Source organism: Globicephala melas, chromosome 2 (assembly GCF_963455315.2).
Source record: "Globicephala melas chromosome 2, mGloMel1.2, whole genome shotgun sequence".
Classification (NCBI taxonomy): domain Eukaryota; kingdom Metazoa; phylum Chordata; class Mammalia; order Artiodactyla; family Delphinidae; genus Globicephala; species Globicephala melas.
The window spans coordinates 95,216,635-95,238,583 of NC_083315.2; the positions used below are offsets into that span (position 1 = coordinate 95,216,635).

Sequence of the window (21,949 nt, forward strand, 5' to 3'; positions counted from 1 at the left end):
AAGAAACAATAGACAACAAGCTTATATTACTGAAAAAAAGGGAGTGGGTGTAAGGAAAGGGGAATATAGTTTAAAATTTATCATTTCTCTATGTTTGCACTCGATAGTTCAAGTTGCTCTTAACTCCCTCATTGGTTCTAGGTGCTGAAGTATTCTTTCAAGTCACCACCATTCGATTCCTCAATCCCACACAAACCACTTCTTTTGTCTAAATCTGGGGATATCTCAACCTGAAGATCTCAGTTTAACACCATTTTGTTGCAGTCTAAAGTACTTTCACCTTCCAGTCATATTTACCATCTTTTGTTAAAAATAAAGATGTTCAAGTGATTCAATGCCTAAGCCTCAACATCAGTAGTGTGAGATGACTTAAGGGAAAATGAGAAACTAAGATAATAACCAGGTTGCTGGCTCAGACTACTGGATGTACAGTGGTATCACCATCTAACAAGGCAGAGAAGAGAAAAAAGGTTTAAGGAATGGGGGAAATAAGTTTTGGACTTACTGAATTTGAGATGCATGCAAGAGATGCACTGTAGGAAGTTGGATGTATGGGTTTAAAGTACAGGCTGTGTTTCTATATAAGTTAATGACCTTAACACTAATATCTTAACCTCTTTGGACCTGTTTCTACATTTGTAAAATAAGGGTGTTATACTGATCTCTAAGGGGCCTTCCAGTCCTAAAATGTCAGTGAACTCAATTTTTTTCAGTAATCTTAAATAATTTGGTTTGGATTCCTATTTCTTTCTTAGAACTTTGGGGTTTCATGCTATCCGTATATTTTACTTTGATAATTTAACAAGAACTATTAACTAGCTGGGAGCTTATACATTCATACAACCTTATTTTCTCTTAAATTTTAAGAAAGAGTGAAACACTGTGGATTCCTCTACTGATGAAAGACACACATTTAAGCTTGCTGGTCATTCTTGGTAAGAATATAAAAATGAATTATAATACACTATTGAAATTTCTTCTCCATGAATTCTTCTCTTCATAGATTTGGAGAAGTTGGAGACATTATTCCTATAACAGGGGAGAAAAAAAAATTGAGAGCACAAAAGGGGTTTATGTTTGACAAGTAATATCCATAAGATCTCCTGTATCACATTTTTAAAAGAAAGTATCTTACAATTTGACAATGCAAAATTAGTAAGTAATGGAAATGAAAGCTAAACAGGTCTCAGTTTTATCATCCAGAAAGAATCTTACTTCAGTATTAGAAATTCTGGAATTCTTCCTGTCCTACTTCTTTCCAAACTGTACACAGACTCTTGGTTATTGTATTATTTCTAAGTTAAAATTAAGTTTGAGGGAAGTGGGGACAGTAAACTCATCAATCTGACACGTGTGTAAGTAGCAGCCCTGATACTAAATGCAACTCTGGTTTAAAGCCAGGCTTTGTTTTTAAAGGCTTTGTACTTCACAGAATAATCATACTGTTCAACTTAAATAAAATTTCATTTTAACAGAACAATATGATTATTCTATGAAGTACATCCGTGACTCTTATAACGAAACACAAAACTGCATTGTGACTAAAAGCATGGGCTTTGGAGTAAGACAATTTGGTTCAATCCCGATACCTCTAATGTGATCTTGGGGATAGTTTTTAACCTCTTGAAACCTAAACCTCTTCTTTAAGTAAAATGAGGATAATACTTACATTATATGGTTATTTGAGGACTGTAAGTGATCATTTAAAAACATAAAATAAAGACTGCTAGACAAAAGAAAACACCATTTCAACTATGATTTTGTTAGACTTTTATTATACATTTTTTTAGCCATTATTTTAAGGATACCTCTAAAACTGCAAATCTTAGAGTAGTTGGTTTTAAAGTTGACTCCAACTTCCATATTATTAATGCTGATGTTTTTTAAGGACTACTGTGTGCATGACACTATATTGACAGCCAAGCAGAAACCCTAGTTTCAATTTCTCTCGTGTAAAAACTATTCTACTTACTTGTGGGTATTAACTTGATGTGAAGAACATAAAGTAAATTTCTGAAAACCTGTAAATAAACACATAAGACTAACATTTCATAATTCATGGTAAAGGTATAAACAGTTAATTCTTGATTTTTCAAATAAATACAACTGTAATATAAGTAATTCAAAAGTTATTCTGGTGTTGAAATACATTATGATTTTTGAGTACTGTCCTAATAATTTTTCATTTAGATTAATTTTGCTTATATTACAAGTTAAGTGAAACTCTGATACCAAAAAAAAAAAAAAAAAAAAAGAGTAAGAGTAGTGGGTTAAAAATTTCCCACACATCATTTAAGGCAGTTAATCCAGACTTCGTTGTAACATGTTCCCAAACCAAATAATGTATCAGGTAACAAACTATAAAAAAAAATCTGGATACAATCAAGGGTGAATAAATAAGTCATTAAAATGAACTATACATGACCTTTTGGTTAAAAATACACCTTAAAAAATTATGATCAAAAGCTTCCATTTCTACTACTGCTTTCTGCTTTAGTAATTATTATCTCTTATGTGATAGTTTGTTATCTCTAGAAGAGTAAGAAAAAGTCCTTTTATATTTCATGGTAGGTTTAATCAGGTAATTAAAACAAATTCTTATGATATCATCTGATATGTCCAATTACATGGGTATGATGTAACAAAAACAGTTACAAACTTATATATGCGTATTTACATTATATATCCAAAACTATCAAGCTAGTCAACTATATCTAAGGAGATACATTATGACATGAGTTAAACAATTTTTCATTGCTTATTGGAAAGAATGCAGTCAAGCTTTTAATGGAAATAATATACAAGTGAGGCACTTTTGAGGTCAAAAATAGAAAGCAAATGATACTACATACTGGCAATGTTCACAAAAATCTCTATGTGTATCTTTAATACAAAGGCTTTTCAACTAGATTATTCTTGAAAAATTTCAAAACTAGCAACTTATGCAATTTAAGGAGCTTTCAGGAACAATGGCTAACATCAGTGTTTCAAAGCATATCAAAGTTTTATAACCACCTGGCTGCTAGGCAAACAGTACCTTAATAACTTAAAGCCTCCCCCACCTTATTTTTTGGTTTATATAAATTATCTCAGGTTGTGATTTCTTTGTTTTGACTTACTTCAAAACACCTTATGGTGCTATTATTGTGGAGTACAGACCAATTTTTTTTTTTTTAAGTGTAACAATGATGCAAGTTTCTAGTGCTTCCCCTTATACTTAGAAATGTGATCTTGGAAATCAAATTAAGAATAAGAATATTTAGTTAAGAATCTATGTTTTCCAGGTAACTAAAGTTTTCAAAGTTTCATGTAGAAAAATGTTACACTTGTTTAATATATCTTTAGGCTAAAATAAAAAATCCAATCTTAAACATATATTCCAAAGTGTATCACAAAACCTAAAGTAAATTTCAACAAAATAAACATCCTTAAGATTCTTTAAATCTGGAGGAAAGTACGTATTTCCTGTATTTCTGAGACATATAGGTATTAAGAAACATCTCTGTAGTGTTCCTTTAAGGGGGGGCTGGGGAGAGAAAAAGAAAAGACAAGACTTACCCAAGATATCAGATGGCACTATACACATGAATTGAAAGTGCATTTGTATTACTTCAAAAGTTCATTTTAGGCACTGCTGAATAACCAATGAAAATAGGTAGTTTTAAGTTTCCCCCTTTAAATTTTAACCCCTGCCCAACATTATCCCAGAGACACACACACTCTCTGAAGTTGTCATGATGAAATACAGTGATGTTTATTTTTTTCTAAAAAATTCTCCCTGACTGGTAATGGGAGGAAAAGTAAGAATACCATTTTGGTAATGGCTTTTGCAAGTTGAAAGAATTGGTTCTATAAATGCTTCGGCACATTAAGTTTGATTGCCAGTTCCAAATATCGATAAATATTTTAAAACAGGATAGGTAAGAAAAAAGTGCTTAAAATCTTTCAACAAGACACATTAGGGAAAAGATTGGTTTTACAGTTCCTTTGAGATATTTCTTATTCCTGCTTTCTCCATTTGGAGGTGGCCACCACTTAAATAGCCCTTTACTGGTAGTAATGATGAATGAACCCTGTCAGATCCCAATTGCCACCTCACGTATGGTCTATAAATCATCCAGTAGGTGGTGCTGAAGTTACATACCTCATATTTCTTCCGAAATCAAATGACTCCCCTGTCAACTCAGGAGACAAATCATTTAAGGATTATCAATTCTGAACAAGCCATCAGACGAAAAGTCTTTCTTGTCATGCCATCTAGATGATTTCATTTTCAATATTTACTATTACTTAAGCAGTTTTGTTTAGCCATTTGCTTCTACTACCAGATTAAAACCAAAGAGAAAGGTTTTAGAGGACAAGCCAATTGGCAGTGCCAAATCTGTAATGCAGAACAAGAAAATGTTCCTGAATATACCTATACACGTTTAAGAATGAGAAATTTAACCTAAGAATTCACATAAGAATTCTAATATACTCAAGAGAAAATTTCCACATAGGCATTCAGGTAACATTATATTATCAGTTAGTCTTCTAGACTGATTTGGAACCTGGGTGTGTTAAACTATAAAGATCCAAGGTAAAATAAAAACCATTTCATGACCATAGTTTTTAATGAAGAAACTTGTTTAAAACTGTAAAGGAAAAATGGGGATGGGACGGAAAAATCTTAGCAGCAAAGTGGTTAAACAAATTGAAAATATTAATGCACAAACATTAAAATATTAAAGCATATATGTTGCATATAAAATACAGTACAGGACCAGGAGTTGCACTATACTGATTAGTGCTCAACAGAAGAAATGATTAAATTTGTTCTTCCCAGAAGTATATACACAGTTCATTTCCACAGCATTTCCTATATAGCCAGCAAGTTATTTTCTTCAGTTGTTCACACCTGATCAAACCTGAATTATAAACTCAGCACTTACAAATACGAAAATTATTCACAAGGAAAACCAGTATTTCCATTTTACCAATAAAAAGTAATTTTGAAAGTTAACAGTCTATTCTAGGAAACCAAGTTTAGCTGAAAACTTCAGGGATGAAGATCATCTGGTGTAGCAGCTTCCAAATATATAAACAGTAAAAATAAGACTTAAAACTGCTGCTACGGTATCATGTTTTGGACTTAGTTCATCCAATTAATTTTTAGTACAAAACTAGAAATAACCTCTTCTTCATAACATCTATAGTTATCAATATATTTTTCTTCTTTTCAATGTGAAATAATACTTTAAGATGATCTATATACACAATGTTGTCAGTTCAAGCTGTCATATAAATATAAATGCTTTCTTAAAAAAAGTATTTTACAGACAGATAGTGTTATATACATTGTTCAGTTTGATCTGGGGCAAAAGAAGAAAGCTAACACAAGCTTAAGTGTGATATGTAAAAAGAATGATTACATAAATGACATTTAAAAACCTGCATAGAAAATGAGCTTCTAACAGTAGTGTGATTTTAATTTTTATCACTTCTGAAACTTCAAGCCATTAAAAAAAGGCACACTTCTCAACTTTTCCCTTTAAGGAAATGTTCTTAAGGAACCCCTTACTTGGTTAGAGTTTTAATGTAACACTTTTAAAAAAAAAAAAAAGACAAATTTGACCCCAAAGTACTTCAAACAATTTGCTAGAACATTTATCCAACTACTTTGTAAATAAAACATCCAGTAAGACAATGCTCTGCAAAAGAAATAAATTTATACGTACAAGATATTTCATTCACAATACTGGATTAAATACTTTCTTGGGATAGTTTAGCACATCCTTTACATAAAATAATTTTGCTTTTGGCCAGTTTAAATAAAATAAAATGCAACTGAGAAAAGGTATCATTGTTATGTGATAATAAGCACTGAGAATTAAGCTAAAAAGTTAGTAACACAGCTGAACATATTCTGGTTTAGCAGAATGATAAGTGGAAATCTCAGGAGGAAACTGTTTTACTTACTCTAACTATCCAGTTACACTTTTCACCTTGTAAAACATTTGTAAATGCAATATAATTTTTTGAAGGAGGAAACTCTGAAAGAAAACAACTTGCTGGTTGAATACCACAAAAAACAAAACAACAACCCAAAACCTTACTTTTTTCTATAATGTTTACTCAGTCTCTTTTTATATAAAAATAAGTGTTATGTTCCCATCATAACATTAGACAATTACATCTGTGCTTTAAAAAAAAGTTGGTCACTCAAGGCTATTAGAATATTTTTTAAGGATTTTAGATTACCAGAATGTACAGATATAACTCAATATAAACTGTAGCCAGAGGGAAATGACAATGAAAATATCAAATCATTCACATGGAACCAAAATGTTATTAACTAGATAAGTAAAATATTCAAAATATAATGGAATGTGACAGTAGATATATGTACATCTACTTCAGAACTAGGAAGGGGAGGAAAAGTTTAATATGTAATAACTCGTACCTTATATTTAGTTAAATATAAACATTTGTTATTTATACATAAAACTGCTTTCAAAAAACAACTAATAAATGATTTAGTTGCACTTGTTTTACTTCTTACAGTTCCCAAGTGTTAACTTTTTTTAGATTGAAATCAACTGTCCCCTAGTGCACTTTAAGTTTATATCTTAATGAATTCAAACCTTTAAAAGTCCCATCACCTAATGCATAAATATACAAAAATGCCAAAAAATTAACCCCTTTTAGTTGGATCATATTTATGCTCACTTTATATAGCCAATAACCAGAAATGGTTTCCTTTTGCAAATATTCTTTAGAACCTGCAACAAAACATGCCATGCACTCCAGGGAAAAAGTTAGGCATGGCTAGCATTTGTGAAATGCCAAGAACTGATGAGTTCTGCTTCCTCCACGTGTGGCCCCAATGATACCAGGCAAGATTTCATAATGCTTGCCAAAAGCTTCCACAAATCCAAGTTAGCTAATTCCTGGACACAAAGATTTTAAGCTCATTTTGGCACTGGATGCTTTCATCCAGCAGCTTTATGTTTCCCACCACAGCACCCACACGCCTCACCACAACGATGGCACATTCTCAAAGGGACGTAGCAGCACATACATGGTACAATGAAAGACAAAGCTACTAGGGCTAACCATCGTAAGCAGAACTTGTCATCGCTAGTGTCACATGAACAGGGATCAGAAAAATCTCCCTCTGAGTCTGACATACAATGATACAACATGCTCTCTGCACAGAGCATGCAACTAACTTGATATATGCATCTTTTAATAGGGTCTGGAGCATCCTGACACTTTCCCCTGCCATTTTCTTCATGATTAAACCTTTCTTGGCAGTATACGCAGCGAGAACGTTCACCATCTTCTTTTCTTCGTTTTGACTTCTTAAATTTTAATGAGGAAGGCTGTGTCTTAAATACCACAGAGTCTTTGAGTGAACTTAACTTAGTCTCATCCCCACAAGAGTACAGATAGTCTGATTTTTTACTGTCTGGTTTAGAAAACTGAATACTGGAGTCAGTATCATCTCTCTCCAAGTCACTTTTCCACATGTCAGGATGTCTGTAGTCTGCATAGCGACGTATTAAGATATCGCGAGGGTTTATTCTGACAATCTCATCCTCATCTTGAAAGCTCACATGTCGGATTGATTTCAAAGGGACCTAAAAAGGAAAGAGATGAAAATTGCAATAATGACTGTGAAGGTTAATTTTATGTGCCAACTTGGCTGGGCCACAGTGCCCAGATATTTGGCTAACATTATTTTACATGTTTAAGTGAAGATGTTTCTTGGACGAGATAAACATTTCAATGGGTAGACCATAAGTGTAGTAGATTATCCTCCATGACGTAGGTGGCTTTCATCCAATCAGCTGAAGGCTTTATTAGTACAAAGACTGACCTTGCTGGAACAAGAAAGAATTCTACCAGCAGTCTGCCTTTGGATACAGACTACAGCTCTTCCCTAGGTCTCAAGCCTGACAGCCTACCCTGCAGATTTTGAATATGTACCTCTACCATCCCATGAGCCAATTCCTTAAAATAAGTCTCTTTCTCTTTATATATATATATATATCTCTTGTTGGTTCTGTTTCTCTGGAGAACCCTGACTCATACAGATTTTAGTACCAAGGTGTAGGATGTTGTGCTAACAAACATCTAAAAATGTGGCAGTGCCTTTGGAACTGGGTAATGGGTAGGGGCTGAAAGAGTTTTGAGGTGCATGTTATAAAAAGGCTAGGTAGCTTTGAAGAGACTTGGCAGAAATAAGAACATTAAAGGTGCTTCTGGTGAGGGCTTGGATGGAAATGAGGAACATACTGTTGACACCAGAGGAAAGTTGATCCTTGTTATAAAGTAGCAAAGAATACGGGTGAATTGTATTCTAGTCTCTTGTGGAAGGTAGAATTTGTGAGTGATGGACTTGGATATTTAGCATAAATTTACAAGCAAAGTGCTGAGGGTGCAGCCTAGTTCCTCCTTGCTGCTTATACTACAATATGAGAAGGAAGTGATTAATTGAAATAGTAATTTTTAAAACAAAAATGAACCAGAAGTTGAAGAGCAAGAAAATTCTCAGGAAGATGCTATCACTGATGGCCAAGGGGATGGGGCCACCTCCCTCATGAGCCCAGAGGAATTCTGCCTCAGGATGAATCAAACTTTGAGTTCACTTACACTTGAGTTAGATGGTATTTAGATGAGATTTGGGACCTAGAGGTGATGTTCGAAAGGGTTAAGTTTTTTGGGGTGTTGTGATGGGGTGAATGTATTTTGCATGTGAGAAGAGGGACCAGAGGGTGGAACGTTATAGGCTGAATTGTGTCCCCCCAAATCCATATGTTGATGCCCCAATCCCAGTATGTCAGAATATGACTGCATTTGGAAATAGGGCCTTTTAAAAAGGTGATTAAAATATAAGGCCCTTAGGGTAGGCCTTAATCCAATTTGATTGGTATCCTTATAAGAAGAAGAAATTTGGACAGAAAGAGAGAGAGACAGACCAGAGATGTGGGTGCACAGAGGAAAAAAAACACAGCCAGAAGGTGACCATTGGCAAGCCAAGGAGAAAGGCCACAGAAGAAACCAAATGCATCAACACCTTGAACTGGGACTTCCAGTTTCCAGAACTGTGAGCAAATAAATGTTTGTTGTTTAAGCCACTCTGTCTGTGGTATTTTGTTATGACAGCCCTGGCAAACTAATACAAAGACATACATGTTCATAGGTTGGCTATACAAGTCTCTGAAAATGACTTAAAACACATCACACTCTCTCATCCTTCTGGGTAGCCTGTTTCCTTGAGGCCAGGGAGAAAAGTAAATTTTTCAGGCATAAATCAAAATGACGCTTCCCTTCACCCATATAAGTGGGCTTCTAGTAGTCACATTTGTATCTTCTAGTGCCAGTCCCTGGACACAGTGACTACTTTATAAGTAAGCACATGAATCCACGTTGGGGCAGACTTCTATTCCCCATATATTTGGAATTGTGGCTAAAAAAACTCCACGTCTGGACTAAAGGTGGAGTGATGGATGCAGACCATTATATTACAACATACGATTCCTACTGGTGGTAAGTATACTGACAATCCCCCAGACTCAAACCAGAAATTTGGAGGGAATTTAAGTAATGGGGTTTAGAAGTATATATAAACAAATGGAAAATTTATACACTAAAAAACAATTCTAGTACCAACTCAACTATATGGAGAATTCGAAAGACTGGAAAATTTCACTTACATGTTAATTAGTTACATTCCAAATCAGAAGATAAAACTAAGATTACTTACCTTATTTTGGGACTTTAGGCTTCCACATTCCTTAGGTATTTGCCGCTGTACGTATTCTATACTTCTGCCCTGAATGTCTAGGCCTGGATGACTGAACATTATCTAAAATACAAACAATTTCTACTTAAGTGACAAAAGAATGCATTCCTTATTTTTAATAAAACTATATATAATGTGTATTCCAAAACTTCATAATCTATTAGCAGTAAGGGTTTTCAAAATGGTTTTAACAAAAAGCATTACTTGAGTCATCCTATTTATTATTTAAACTTAGGTCTTTCCTTATACATTTAAAATTTAATTTAAAAAGTAATACAGACTTCTGGTTTCTGTTTTGGCATATAAGGAGCTTGGAAGCTGCCATTCTGTTGTAATAACAAGTAAAAAAAGCTGAACAACAACAAAAAATATCCACAACTCCTCTTAGATCTATGAGAGAGGAGGACACAGGGCAAACCCCACCCCTAAGACTGCAGAGAGCAAAAAAAAGGGAGTCACTGCTTACCAGAGCAGAGACTCATGAGTGAAAATCACCATGGAAACCAGTGCCAGGGTTGGGGGGGGGGGAACTCAACTGTAATTGACAAATTGCTGGAGGCTCAGGATGGACAACTCTGACAGTTAAAAAAACTCCTGGTTGGGGGTAGGGACAGTCATTGTGATGCCCCCAAACTCTTGTGAGTTTACCTCTAGGAGATCAACCAGGTTCCCACAGTAAGTATCAGAAAAAGCCATACATGCTTCCAGCAGGGTAGTGGAGAAGGAACCATTACGAAATGTGCCAGAACACTCTGTTCTTAACAAGGCCTGTCCTCAGGAGAAACTAGTTAAGGAGGGTCTGACCTACTGTGGTATTATCAGAGTCTATTTGATCTGGAGGAGGGGATATACCCAACACTAGTCAACTCTAACCATCTGACACACCTAAAGGGAGAGAAAAAACGGATAAATAATTGTGATATTCACAATCCTGAGGGAAAGGCTCAGACTAAAAGACTGAGACCTAATCACAACCATAGAATACTTCCTCTTCCTATACACTTTACCACTACATCACTAAAGGCTTATTTACAGCAGTTCCTTTTACCCAGCACATCATGTCTAGCAATCAAGAAAAACGAGAAAAAAACATGCCAAAAGACAAAAATACATTTTGAAATGACAGAACAAGCATCAGAACCAGATATGGCAGGGATATTGGAATCAGCAGACTAGGAATTTAAAACAACTATGATTAATATGCTAAGACTCCAATGTTTAAAGTAGATAGCATACAAGAACAAAAGAGCAATGCAAGCAGAGAAATAGAAATCCTAATAAAGAATACCGCCCCCTGCAGAAAAATCTAGAGATCAAAAGTACTAAGAATACCTGTGATGAGCTTAGTAGACTGGACATGGCTGAGGAAAAAAACCTCTGAGCTTGAGGATTAAGCAACAGAAATCTCCAAAATTGAAAGGAAAGATAACAAAGACTGAAAAAAAAAAGACTATTCAAGAACTGTGGGACAACTACAAAAGGTGTAACATACACAAGACAGAAAGAACAGATGAAGAAAGAGCGAAAGGAACAAAAGAAATATATGAAATAATAATGACTGAGAATTTACCCAAATTAATGTCAGATGTCCAATCACATATCCAAGAAGCTCAGAGAACAGCAAGCAGGAAAATGGAGGGAAGGAAAAAGGAGGAAAAAAAAAAAAAAAAAAAGCACCTAAGCATATCATTTTCAAACTATAAAAAATCAAAGATAAAGAAAAAAATCCTGAAAGATGCCAGAGGAAAAAATATTTTACTTATAAAGAGTAATTACATCTGACTTCTTTGCAGAAACCATGCAAGCAAGAAGAGTGAAGTGAAATAGTTAAAGTGGTAAGAGAAAAAGTCTGCCAACCTAGAATTATGTACCCTGCAAAATTATCCTTCAGAAGTGAAGGAGACTGGTGGGAATGTATTGGTGGAACCACTGTGGAAAAGAGTATGGAGGTTTCTCAAAATACTAAAAATAGAACTACCATATGACCCAGCAATTCCACTTCTGGGTATATATCTGAAAGAAACATGAACACTAATTTGAAAAGATACACGCACCCCAATGTTTATAGCAGCATTATTTACAATTGCCAAGATATGGAAGCAACCTAAGTGTCCATCAACAGATGAATGGATAAAACGTGGTGTGTATAAACACACACACACACACACACACACGCACACACACATACACAATGGAATATCACTCATCCATAAAAAAGAAATTTTCACATTTCCAACAACACAGATGGACTTGGAGGGTATTTCACTAAGTGAAGTTAGAGAAAGAAAAATACTCTATGATACCACTTGCATGTGAAATCTAAAAAATACAACAAACTATTGATTATAACAAAAAAGAAACAGACTCTCAGATACAGAGAACAAATTAGTGGTTATCAGTGGGTAGAGGGAAGGGGGGGCAACATGGGGGTAGGGGATTAAGAGAGACAAGCTATCATGTAAAAGAAAAATTAAATCTAAAAATAAACATTAAAAAAATGTGAAAGAAACATAAAGACTTTCTTAAGCAAAAAAAAATGGAGGCAATTTGTTGCTGGTAGACCTGCCTTATAAGAAATGTTAACAGAGGTTCTTTAGAGAGAAGGAAAATAATATAGGTCAGAAACTTGGATCTACATGAGAATGCAAGAGCAGTTAAGAAGAAATAAGTGAAAATAAAATAAAACTTTTAATTTTCTCATTCTTAACTGAGCTAACAGAAGTTTGTTCAAAAAAATAGCAACAGTGGGGGACCTCCCTGGCGGTCCAGTGGTTAAGAATCCATGCTTCCGGACTTCCCTGGTGGCGCAGTGGTTGAGAGTCTGCCTGCTGATGCAGGGGACACGGGTTGGTGCCCCAGTCCGGGAGGATCCCACATGCCGTGGAGCGGCTGGGCCCGTGAGCCATGGTCAGGGAACTAAGGTCCTGCATGCCAAGCAGCGTGGCCAAAAACAAAAACAGCAACAGTGTACTTGATCATGTATGATTATGCACATATTTACATACATATGCATATATATGTATATAAAATAAGATGACTGACAGCAATGATGCAAGTGGAAGGAGGAATTAGGATTATGGTTATTATAAAGTACTCCCACTCACTGTAAAGTGGTTTAGTGTTGTTAGAGTAAAAGTAAATGGCTGGAGAAAAATACAACACACTAATACTAACCAAAAGAAAGCAGGAGTTCCTATATTAATTTCAGACAGAGCAGACTTCAAAACAAGGAAAGTTATCAGTGATAAAGAAGGCATTATATAATGATAAAGGGGTTAATTCCCCAAGAAGACATAACAATCCTCATTGTGTATGTGTTTAACAACACAGCATCAAATTATGTGAGGCAAAAACTGATAGAACCTGAAGGAAACGGATACACCCATTATCATAGCTGGAGACTTCAACATCCCTCTCTATCAGAAATGAACAGACTGATGTCTTGAGAACCAAAAGTAACTTTACAATCTCTGCATCATACCTGGAATCCATCCTTCTTGGCTTCTTCTGGCTCACTACTGGATCTTCCGCATGAAGCAGACCCAATTTTTTGTGGGTCTGAAATTTCACCAGGGGTTTGCTTTTACCATGTGTCCTAGGGTTCTGTCTGTTCATTTTTTTGGTGGTTGTTGTTTTTCTTTCTTCCTTTTTTTTCTGAGTTATGTGGCTGGGAGGGTCTTGGTACTCTGGCTGGGTGTTGGGCCTGAGCCTCCATGGTGGGAGTACTGAGTCCAGGACACTGGACAACCAAAAACCTCCCGGCCCCACATAATATCAATCAGCAAGAGCTCTCTCAGAGATCTTCATCTCCACACTAAGACCCAGCTCCACCCAATGGCCAGCAAGCTCCAGTGCTGGATGCCCCATGCCAAACAACTAGCAAGACAGGAACACAACCCCACCCATGAGCAGAGAGGCTGCCTAAAGTCATACTAAGTTCATGGACACTCCAAAACACACAACGAGCTGCAGTCCTGCCCACCAGAAGGACAAGAAACAGCTCCACCCACCAGAACACAGGCACGAGTCCCCTCCACCAGGAAGCCTACACAAGCCACTGAACCAACTTCACCCACTGGGGCGTACAGCAAAAAATAACAGGCAATATGAACCTGCAGCCTGTGAAAAGGAGACCCCAAACACAATAAATTAAACAAAATGAGAAAACAGAGAAATATGCAGCAGATGAAGGAGCAAGGTAAAAACCCACAAGACCAAACAACTGAAGAGGAAATAGGCAGTCTACCTGAAAAAGAATTCAGAATAATGATAGTAAAGATGATTCAAAATCTTGGAAATAGAATAGAGAAAATACAAGAAATGTTTAACAAGGACCTAGAAGAACTAAAAAGCAAACAAAGAATGATGAACAACACAATAAGTAAAATTAAAAATACTCTAGAAGTAATCAATACCAGAATAACTGAGGCAGAAGAACGGATAAGTGACCTGGAAGATAAAATAGTGGAAATAACTACCGCAGAGCAGAATAAAGAAAAAAGAATGAAAAGAATTGAGGACAGTCTCAGAGACCTCTGGGACAACAGTAAAGGAACCAATATTTGATTATAGGGGTCTCAGAAGAAGAGAAAAAGAAAGGGTCTGAGAAAATATTTGAAGACATTATAGTTGAAAACTTCCCAACATGGGAAAGGAAAGAGTCAATCAAGTACAGGAAGTGCAGAGAGTCCCATACAGGATAAAGCCAAGGAGAAACATGAAAAGACACATATTAATCAAACTATCAAAAAATAAATTCAAAGAAAAAATATTAAAAGCAGCAAGGGAAAAGTAACAAATAACATACAAGGGAATCTCCATAAGATTAACAGCTGATCTTTCAGCAGAAACTCTCCAAGCCAGAAGGGAGTGGTAGGATATTAAAGTGATGAAAGGGAAAAACCTACAACAAAGATTACTCTACACAGCAAGGATCTCATTCAGGTTCAAAAGAGAAATTAAAACCTTTACAGACAAGCAAAAGTTAGGAGAATTCAGCACCACAAAACCAGCTTTACAAAAAATGCTAAAGGAACTTCTCTAGGCAGGAAACACAAGAGAAGGAAAAGACCTATAATAACAAACCCAAAACAATTAAGAAAACGGTAACAGGAACATACATATTGATAATTAACTTCAATGTAAAGGATTAAATGTTCCCACCAAAAGACACAGACTAGCTGAATGAATACAAGAACAAGACCCACATGTATGCTGTCTGCAAGAGACCACTTCAGACCTAGGAACACATACAGACTGAAAGTGAGGGGATGGAAAAAGGTATTCCATGCAAATGGAAATCAAAAGAAAGCTGAAGTAGCAATACTCATAATCAGACAAAACAGACTTTAAAATAAAGACTATTACAAGAGACAAAGAAGGACACTACATAATGATCAAGGGATCAATCCAAGAAGAAGATATAACAATTATGAATATTTATTTATGTACCCAACATAGGAGCACATCAATACATAAGGCAAACGCTAACAGCCATAAAAGGGGGAATCAACAGTAACAATAATAGTAGGGGACTTTTAACACCCACCCCACTTTCACCAAAGGACAGATCATCCAAAATGAAAATAAAAAAGGAGACACAAGCTTTAAAAGACACATTAGACCAGATAGACTTAACTGATATTTATAGGACATTCCATCCAAAAACAACAGAATACAGTTTCTACTTAACTGCTCATGGAACATTCTCCAGGATAGATCATATCTTGGGTCACAAATCAAGCCTCCGTAAATTTAAGAAAACTGAAATAGTAAAAAGTATCTTTTCCAACCACAATGCTATGAGACGAGATATCAATTACAGGGAGAAAACTGTAAAAAATATAAACACATGGAGGCTAAACAATACTCTACTAAATAACCAAGAGATCACTGAAGAAATCAAAGAGGAAACCAAAAAATACCTAGAAACAAATGACAATGAAAACCAGATGGCCCAAAACCTATCGGATGCAGCAAAAGCAGTTCTAAGACAGACGTTTATAACAATACAATCCTACCTCAAGAAACAATAAAAATCTCAAATAAACAACCTAAATTTACACCTAAAGCAATTAGAGAAAGAAGAACAAAAATCCCCCCGAAAGTTAGCAGAAGGAAAGAAATCATAAACATCAGATCAGAAATAAATGAAAAAGAAAAGAAGGAAACAATAGCAAAGATCAATAAAACTAAAAAAGCTGGTTCTTTGAGAAGATAAACAAAACTGATAAACCATTAGCCAGACTCATCAAGAAAAAAAGGGAGAAAAATCAAATCAACAGAATTAGAAATGCAAAAGGAGAAGTAACAACTGAAAGCGCAGAAATACAAAGGATCATGAGAGACTACCACAAGCAAGTATATGCCAATAAAATGGACAACCTGGAAGAAATGAACAAATTCTTAGAAAAGCATAACCTTCTGAAACTGAGCCAGGAAGAAATAGAAAATATGAAGAGACCAATTACAAGTACTGAAACTGAAACTGATTAAGAATCTTCCAACAAACAAAACCCCAGGACCAGACAGCTTCACAGGTGAATTCTATTAAACATTTAGAGAAGAGCTAACACCCACCTTCTCACACTCTTCCAAGACATAGCAGAGGGGGGAACACTCCCAAATTCATCCTACAAGGCCACCATCACCCTGATACCAAAACCAGACAAAGATGTCACAAAGAAAGAAAACTGCAGGCCAGTATCACTGATGAACATAGATGCAAAAATCCTCAACAAAATACTAGCAAACAGAATCCAACAGCACGTTAAAAGGACCATACACCATGATCAAGTGGGGTTTATGACAGGAATGCAAGGATTCTTCAATATACGCAAATCGATCAATGTGATACACCATATTAACAAACTGAGGATAAAAACAGTATGATCATCTCAATAGATGCAGAAAAAGCTTTTGACAAAAATTCAAAACCCATTTATGATAAAAACTCTCCAGAAAGTGGGCATAGAGGGAACCTACCTCAACATAATAAAGGCTATATATGACAAACGCACAGCCAACATCATTCTCAATGGTGAAAAACTGAAACCATTTCCTCTAAGATCAGGAACAAGACAAGGTTGCCTACTCTCACCACTATTATTCAACATGGTTTCGGAAGTTTTAGCCACAGCAATCAGAGAAGAAAAAGAAATAAAAGGAATCAAAATTGGAAAAGAAGAAGTAAAACTGTCACTGTTTGCAGATGACATGAAAGTATACATAGAGAATCCTAAAGATGCTACCAGAAAACTATCAGAGATAATCAATGGATTTGGTAAAGTAACAGGATACAAAATTAATGCACAGAAATCTCTTGCATACCTATAGACTAATGATGAAAAATCTGAAAAAGAAATTAAGGAAACAATCCCATTTACCACTGCAACAAAGAGAAGAAAATACCTAGGAATAAACCTACCTAAGGAGACAAAAGACCTGTATGCAGAAAACTGTAAGACACTGATGAAAGAAATTAAAGAGGATACAAACAGCTGGAGAGATATACCATGTTCTTGGATTGGAAGAATCAACCTTGTGAAAATGACTATATTACTACCCAAAGCAATCTACAGATTAAATGTAATCCCTAGCAAGCTACCAATGGCATTTTTCACAGAACTAGAACAAAAAATTTTACAATATGTATGGAAACACAAAAGACCCCAAAGAGCCAAAGCAATCCTGAGAAAGAAAAATGGAGCTGGAGGAATCAGGCTCCCTGAGTTCACACTATACTACAAAGGTACAGTAATCAAGACAGTATGGTTGGTACTGGCTCAAAAACAGAAATATAGATCAATGGAACAGGAGAGAAAGCCCAGAGAAATCCATGCACACATGGTCACCTTATCTTTGATAAAGGAGGCAAGGATAAACAATAGAGAAAAGACAGCCTCTTCAATAAGTGGTGCTGGGAAAACAGGACAGCTACATGTAAAAGAATGAAATCAGAACACTCCCTAACACCATACACAAAAATAAACTCAAAATGGATTAAAGACCTAAATGTAAGGCCAGACACTATAAAACTCTTAGAGGGAAACATAGGCAGAACACTCTATGACATAAATCACAGCAAGATCCTTTTTGACCCACCTCCTAGAGAAATGGAAATAAAAACAGAAATGATCAAATGGGACCTAATGAAACTTAAAATCTTTTGCACAGCAAAGGAAACCATAAACAAGATCAAAAGACAACCCTCAGAATGGGAGAAAATATTTGCAAATGAAGCAATTGACAAAGGATTAATCTCCAAAATATACAAGCAGCTCATGTAGCTCAATATCAAAAAAACAAACAATCCAATCCAAAAATGGGCAGACCTACATAGACATTTCTCCAAAGAAGATATACAGATTGCCAACAAACACATGAAAGGATGCTCAACGTCACTAATCATTAGAGAAATGCAAATCAAAACCACAATGAGGTATCACCTCACACCGGTGAGAATGGCCATCATCCAAAAATCTCCAAACAATAAATGCTGGAGAGGGTGTGGAGAAATGGGAACCCTCTTGCACTGTTGGTGGGAATGTAAATTGATATAGCCACTAAAGAACAGTTTGGAGGTTCCTTAAAAAACTAAAAATAGAACTACCATATGATCCAGTAATCCCACTACTGGGCGTATACCCTGAGAAAACCATAATTCAAAAGGAGACACGTACCACAATGTTCATTGCAGCTCTATTTACAATAGTCAGGAAATGGAAGCAACCTAAGTGTCCGTCGACAGATGAATGGATAAGGAAGATGTGGCACATATATATAATGGAGTATTACTTGGCTATAAAAAGAAATGAAATTGAGTTATTTGCAGTGAGGTGGATGGACCTAGAGTCTGTCATACAGAGTGAAATAACTCAGAAAGAGAAAAACAAATACCGTATGCTAACACATATATATGGAACCTAAAAAAAAAAAGTGCTTCTGATGAACATAGGGGCAGGACAGGAATAAAGACACAGACGTAGAGAATGGACTTGAGGACCTGGGGAGTGGGTAGGGTAAGCTGGGATGAAGTAAAAGAGTAGCACTGACATATATACACTACCAAAGGTAAAACAGGTAGCTAGTGGGAAGCAGCTGCATAGTACAGGGAGATCAGCTCGGTGCTCTGACCACCTAGAGGTGTGGGATAGGGAGGGTGGGAGGGAGGTGTAAGAGGGAGGGGATATGGGGATATATGTATACATATAACTGATTCATTTTGTTATACAGCAGAAACTAACACAACATTGTAAAGCAATTATACTCCAATAAAGATGCTAAAAAACAATAAAGAAATGAACAGATTCAGCAAGCAGAGAATCAGTAAGGACACAGGTGAACTAAACAACACCTTCAATCAAGTGGATATAATTGACATCTGAAGACTACTTCATCCAACAACAGCAGAATACACATTTTTGCAAGCTTACCTGGAACCTTAAGCAAGATAGACCACATTCTTGAACATAAAACAAACCTTAACAAATTTAAAAGAGTAGAAATCATACAATGTCCATTCTCAGACTACGAAGGAATTAACGTATAAGTCAGTAACAGAAGGATATCTGGAAAATCACCAAATAAGTGGAAGTTAAACAACACACTTCTAAATAACGCATGGGTCAAAGAAGAAATATCAACAAAAATTAAAAATTATTTTGAAATAAATAGAAATGAAAACACAACTTATCAAATGTTGTGGGCTACAGCAATAGTAGTGCATAGAGGGAAATTTATAGCATTAAATATATTAGGAAAGAATATCTAAAATCAATAATATAAGTTTCTACCTTAGAAAACTAGGAAAAGATTCAATCCACAGCAAGGAAAAGAAATAATAAGAATTAGAGTAGAAATCAATGAAACTGAAAACAGGAAATCAACAGAGAATATTAATTAAACCAAAAGCTGGTTCTTTAAAAAGATCCGCAAAACTGATAAGCCTCTAGTCAGGACAACTAAGAGAAAAAAAAAAGAGGACACAAATCACTAACTATCAGAAAGGAAAGAGGAGGTATCACTACAGATTCCATGAACATTTACAAGGATAATAAAGGAATGCTATGAACAACTCTACATCCACTAATCTGATAACCTAGATGAAATGTATCTATTCCTTGAAAGGCACAATCTGCTAAAACTCACACAAGAAGAAGAAAACAATCTGAATAGGTCTATATCTATTAAAGAAGTTGAACGGATAATTAATAACCTTCCAAAATAGAAAGCACACAGATCCAGCTGGGGTTTACTGGTGAATACCACAAAACTTTAAGTAAGAAATTATACCAATTCTCTCCAATCTCTTTCAGAAGATAGAAAACAGAAAATACTTCCTAACTCATTCCAAGAGGTCAGCATTATCTTAATCCTAAAACCAGACAAAAACATTACCAAAAAGGAAAACAAACAAAAATACAGACATCTCAAATAAACACTGATGCAAAAATCCTCAACAAAATATTAGCTCATTGAATCCAACAATGTATAGAAAGAATTATACATCATGACCAAGTGGATTCAACCCCACTATGCAAGGCTGGTTTAACATTAAAATATCTATTAATGTAACACATCAAATCACATGATCTTATCGATATATTGTGAAAAAGTATTTGACAAAATCCAACACCCATTCATGATAAAAACTCTGTAAACTGGGAACAGTGGAGAACTTCTTCAACTTATAAAGAATATCTACAGAAACCCTGAAACTAATATAATTAATGGTGAGAAACTTTTAGTTTTCCCACTAAGATCAGGTACAAGGAGGCAAGGATGTCACTTCTCTCACCATTCCTTTTCAACATCATACTGGAATTTCTAGCTAATGAAGTAAGACAAGAAAAAGACATAAACAGTATACAGATTGAGAAGAAATAAAGCTGTCCATGTTCACAGATGACATGATCATCTACATAGAAAATTTGAAAAAATCAACAAAATAACTCCTGCATCTAATAAATGATTTATAGTAAAGTTGCAGGATACAAGGCTTATACACAAAAGACAATCACTTTTCTATACACCAACAATGAACAAGGGATTTCCCTGGTGGTCCAGGGGTTAAGACTCTGTGCTTCCACTGCAGGGGGCAAAGGTTTGATTCCTGGTCAGGGAACTAAGATTTCACATGCTATACGGTGCGGCAAAAACAAACAAACAAACCAGAAGTGGAATTTGAAATTAAAAACCATTTACGTTAGCATCCCCCAAAATGAAATACTTAATGCATAAGTCTAACAAAATACGTACAAGATCTGTATGAGGAAAACTATCAAACTCTGATGAATGAAATCAAAGAAATAAATACAGATAATCCATGTTTGTAAATTGGAAGATTCAAGGCTGTCACATGTCAGTTTTTCCCCAGCTGGCCTATAGATTCAATGCAATCCCAATCAATATCCCAGCAAGTTATTTTGTGGATATTAACAAAATGGTTCTGAAGTTTACATAGACAGGCAAAAGACCCAGAATACCCAACACAGTACTGAGGGAGAATAAAAGTTAGAGGACTGACATTATCTGACTTCAAGATCTTCTATAAAGTTACACTAAGAAAGACGGTGTGGTACCAGCAAAAAAAAAAAATAGGTCAATGGAACAGAATAGATGACTTTGGTTATGGCAGTGACTTTTAAGATATATCAAAGATTCATGAAAGAAAGCATTGATAAGCTGGGCCTCATTAAAATTAAAAACATCTACTCTGAAAATAAAATGTCAAGAGAATGAGAAGACAAGTCACAGAGTAAGAGAAAATATTGTAAAAGACACCTGATAAAGGACTGATACCTATAATGTACAAAAACCTCTTTTTTTCTTTATATGTGTCATATTTTTCATTCATAGGTTTCTTCTTTAGATAAAATATACAAAGAACTATTAAAAAATCAACAATAAGAAAATAAACAACCTGATTTAAAAATGTGCCAAGGACCTCAACAGACACTTCCCCAAGGAAGATATACAGATGGCAAATCAGCATATTAAAAGATGCTCCACGCCATAAGTCACCAGGGAAATGCAAGTTAAAAATACGAGATACCACTACACACCTAGTAGCATGGCCAATATCCAGAACACTGACAACACCAAGTGCTGGGGAGGACACGGAGCAACAGGAAACCTCATTCATTACTGATGGGAATG

General features: G+C 35.5%; 1 protein-coding gene across 1 annotated transcript in view; it reads right to left on the reverse strand.

Annotated features, from left to right (window-relative positions):
* Window positions 1-3,141: 3,141 nt before the first annotated feature.
* SPRED1 (sprouty related EVH1 domain containing 1) overlaps window positions 3,142-21,949 on the reverse strand; it is a 118,577-nt gene continuing 99,769 nt past the window's right edge. Inside the window, exons 6-7 of the mRNA XM_030842934.2 lie at window positions 9,752-9,853; window positions 3,142-7,622 (exon numbers count right to left, since the gene is read on the reverse strand). Coding sequence (XP_030698794.1) covers window positions 6,972-7,622; window positions 9,752-9,853 — 753 coding nt within the window. The 3' untranslated portion in view covers window positions 3,142-6,971. The remainder of the gene's footprint in view (window positions 7,623-9,751; window positions 9,854-21,949) is intronic.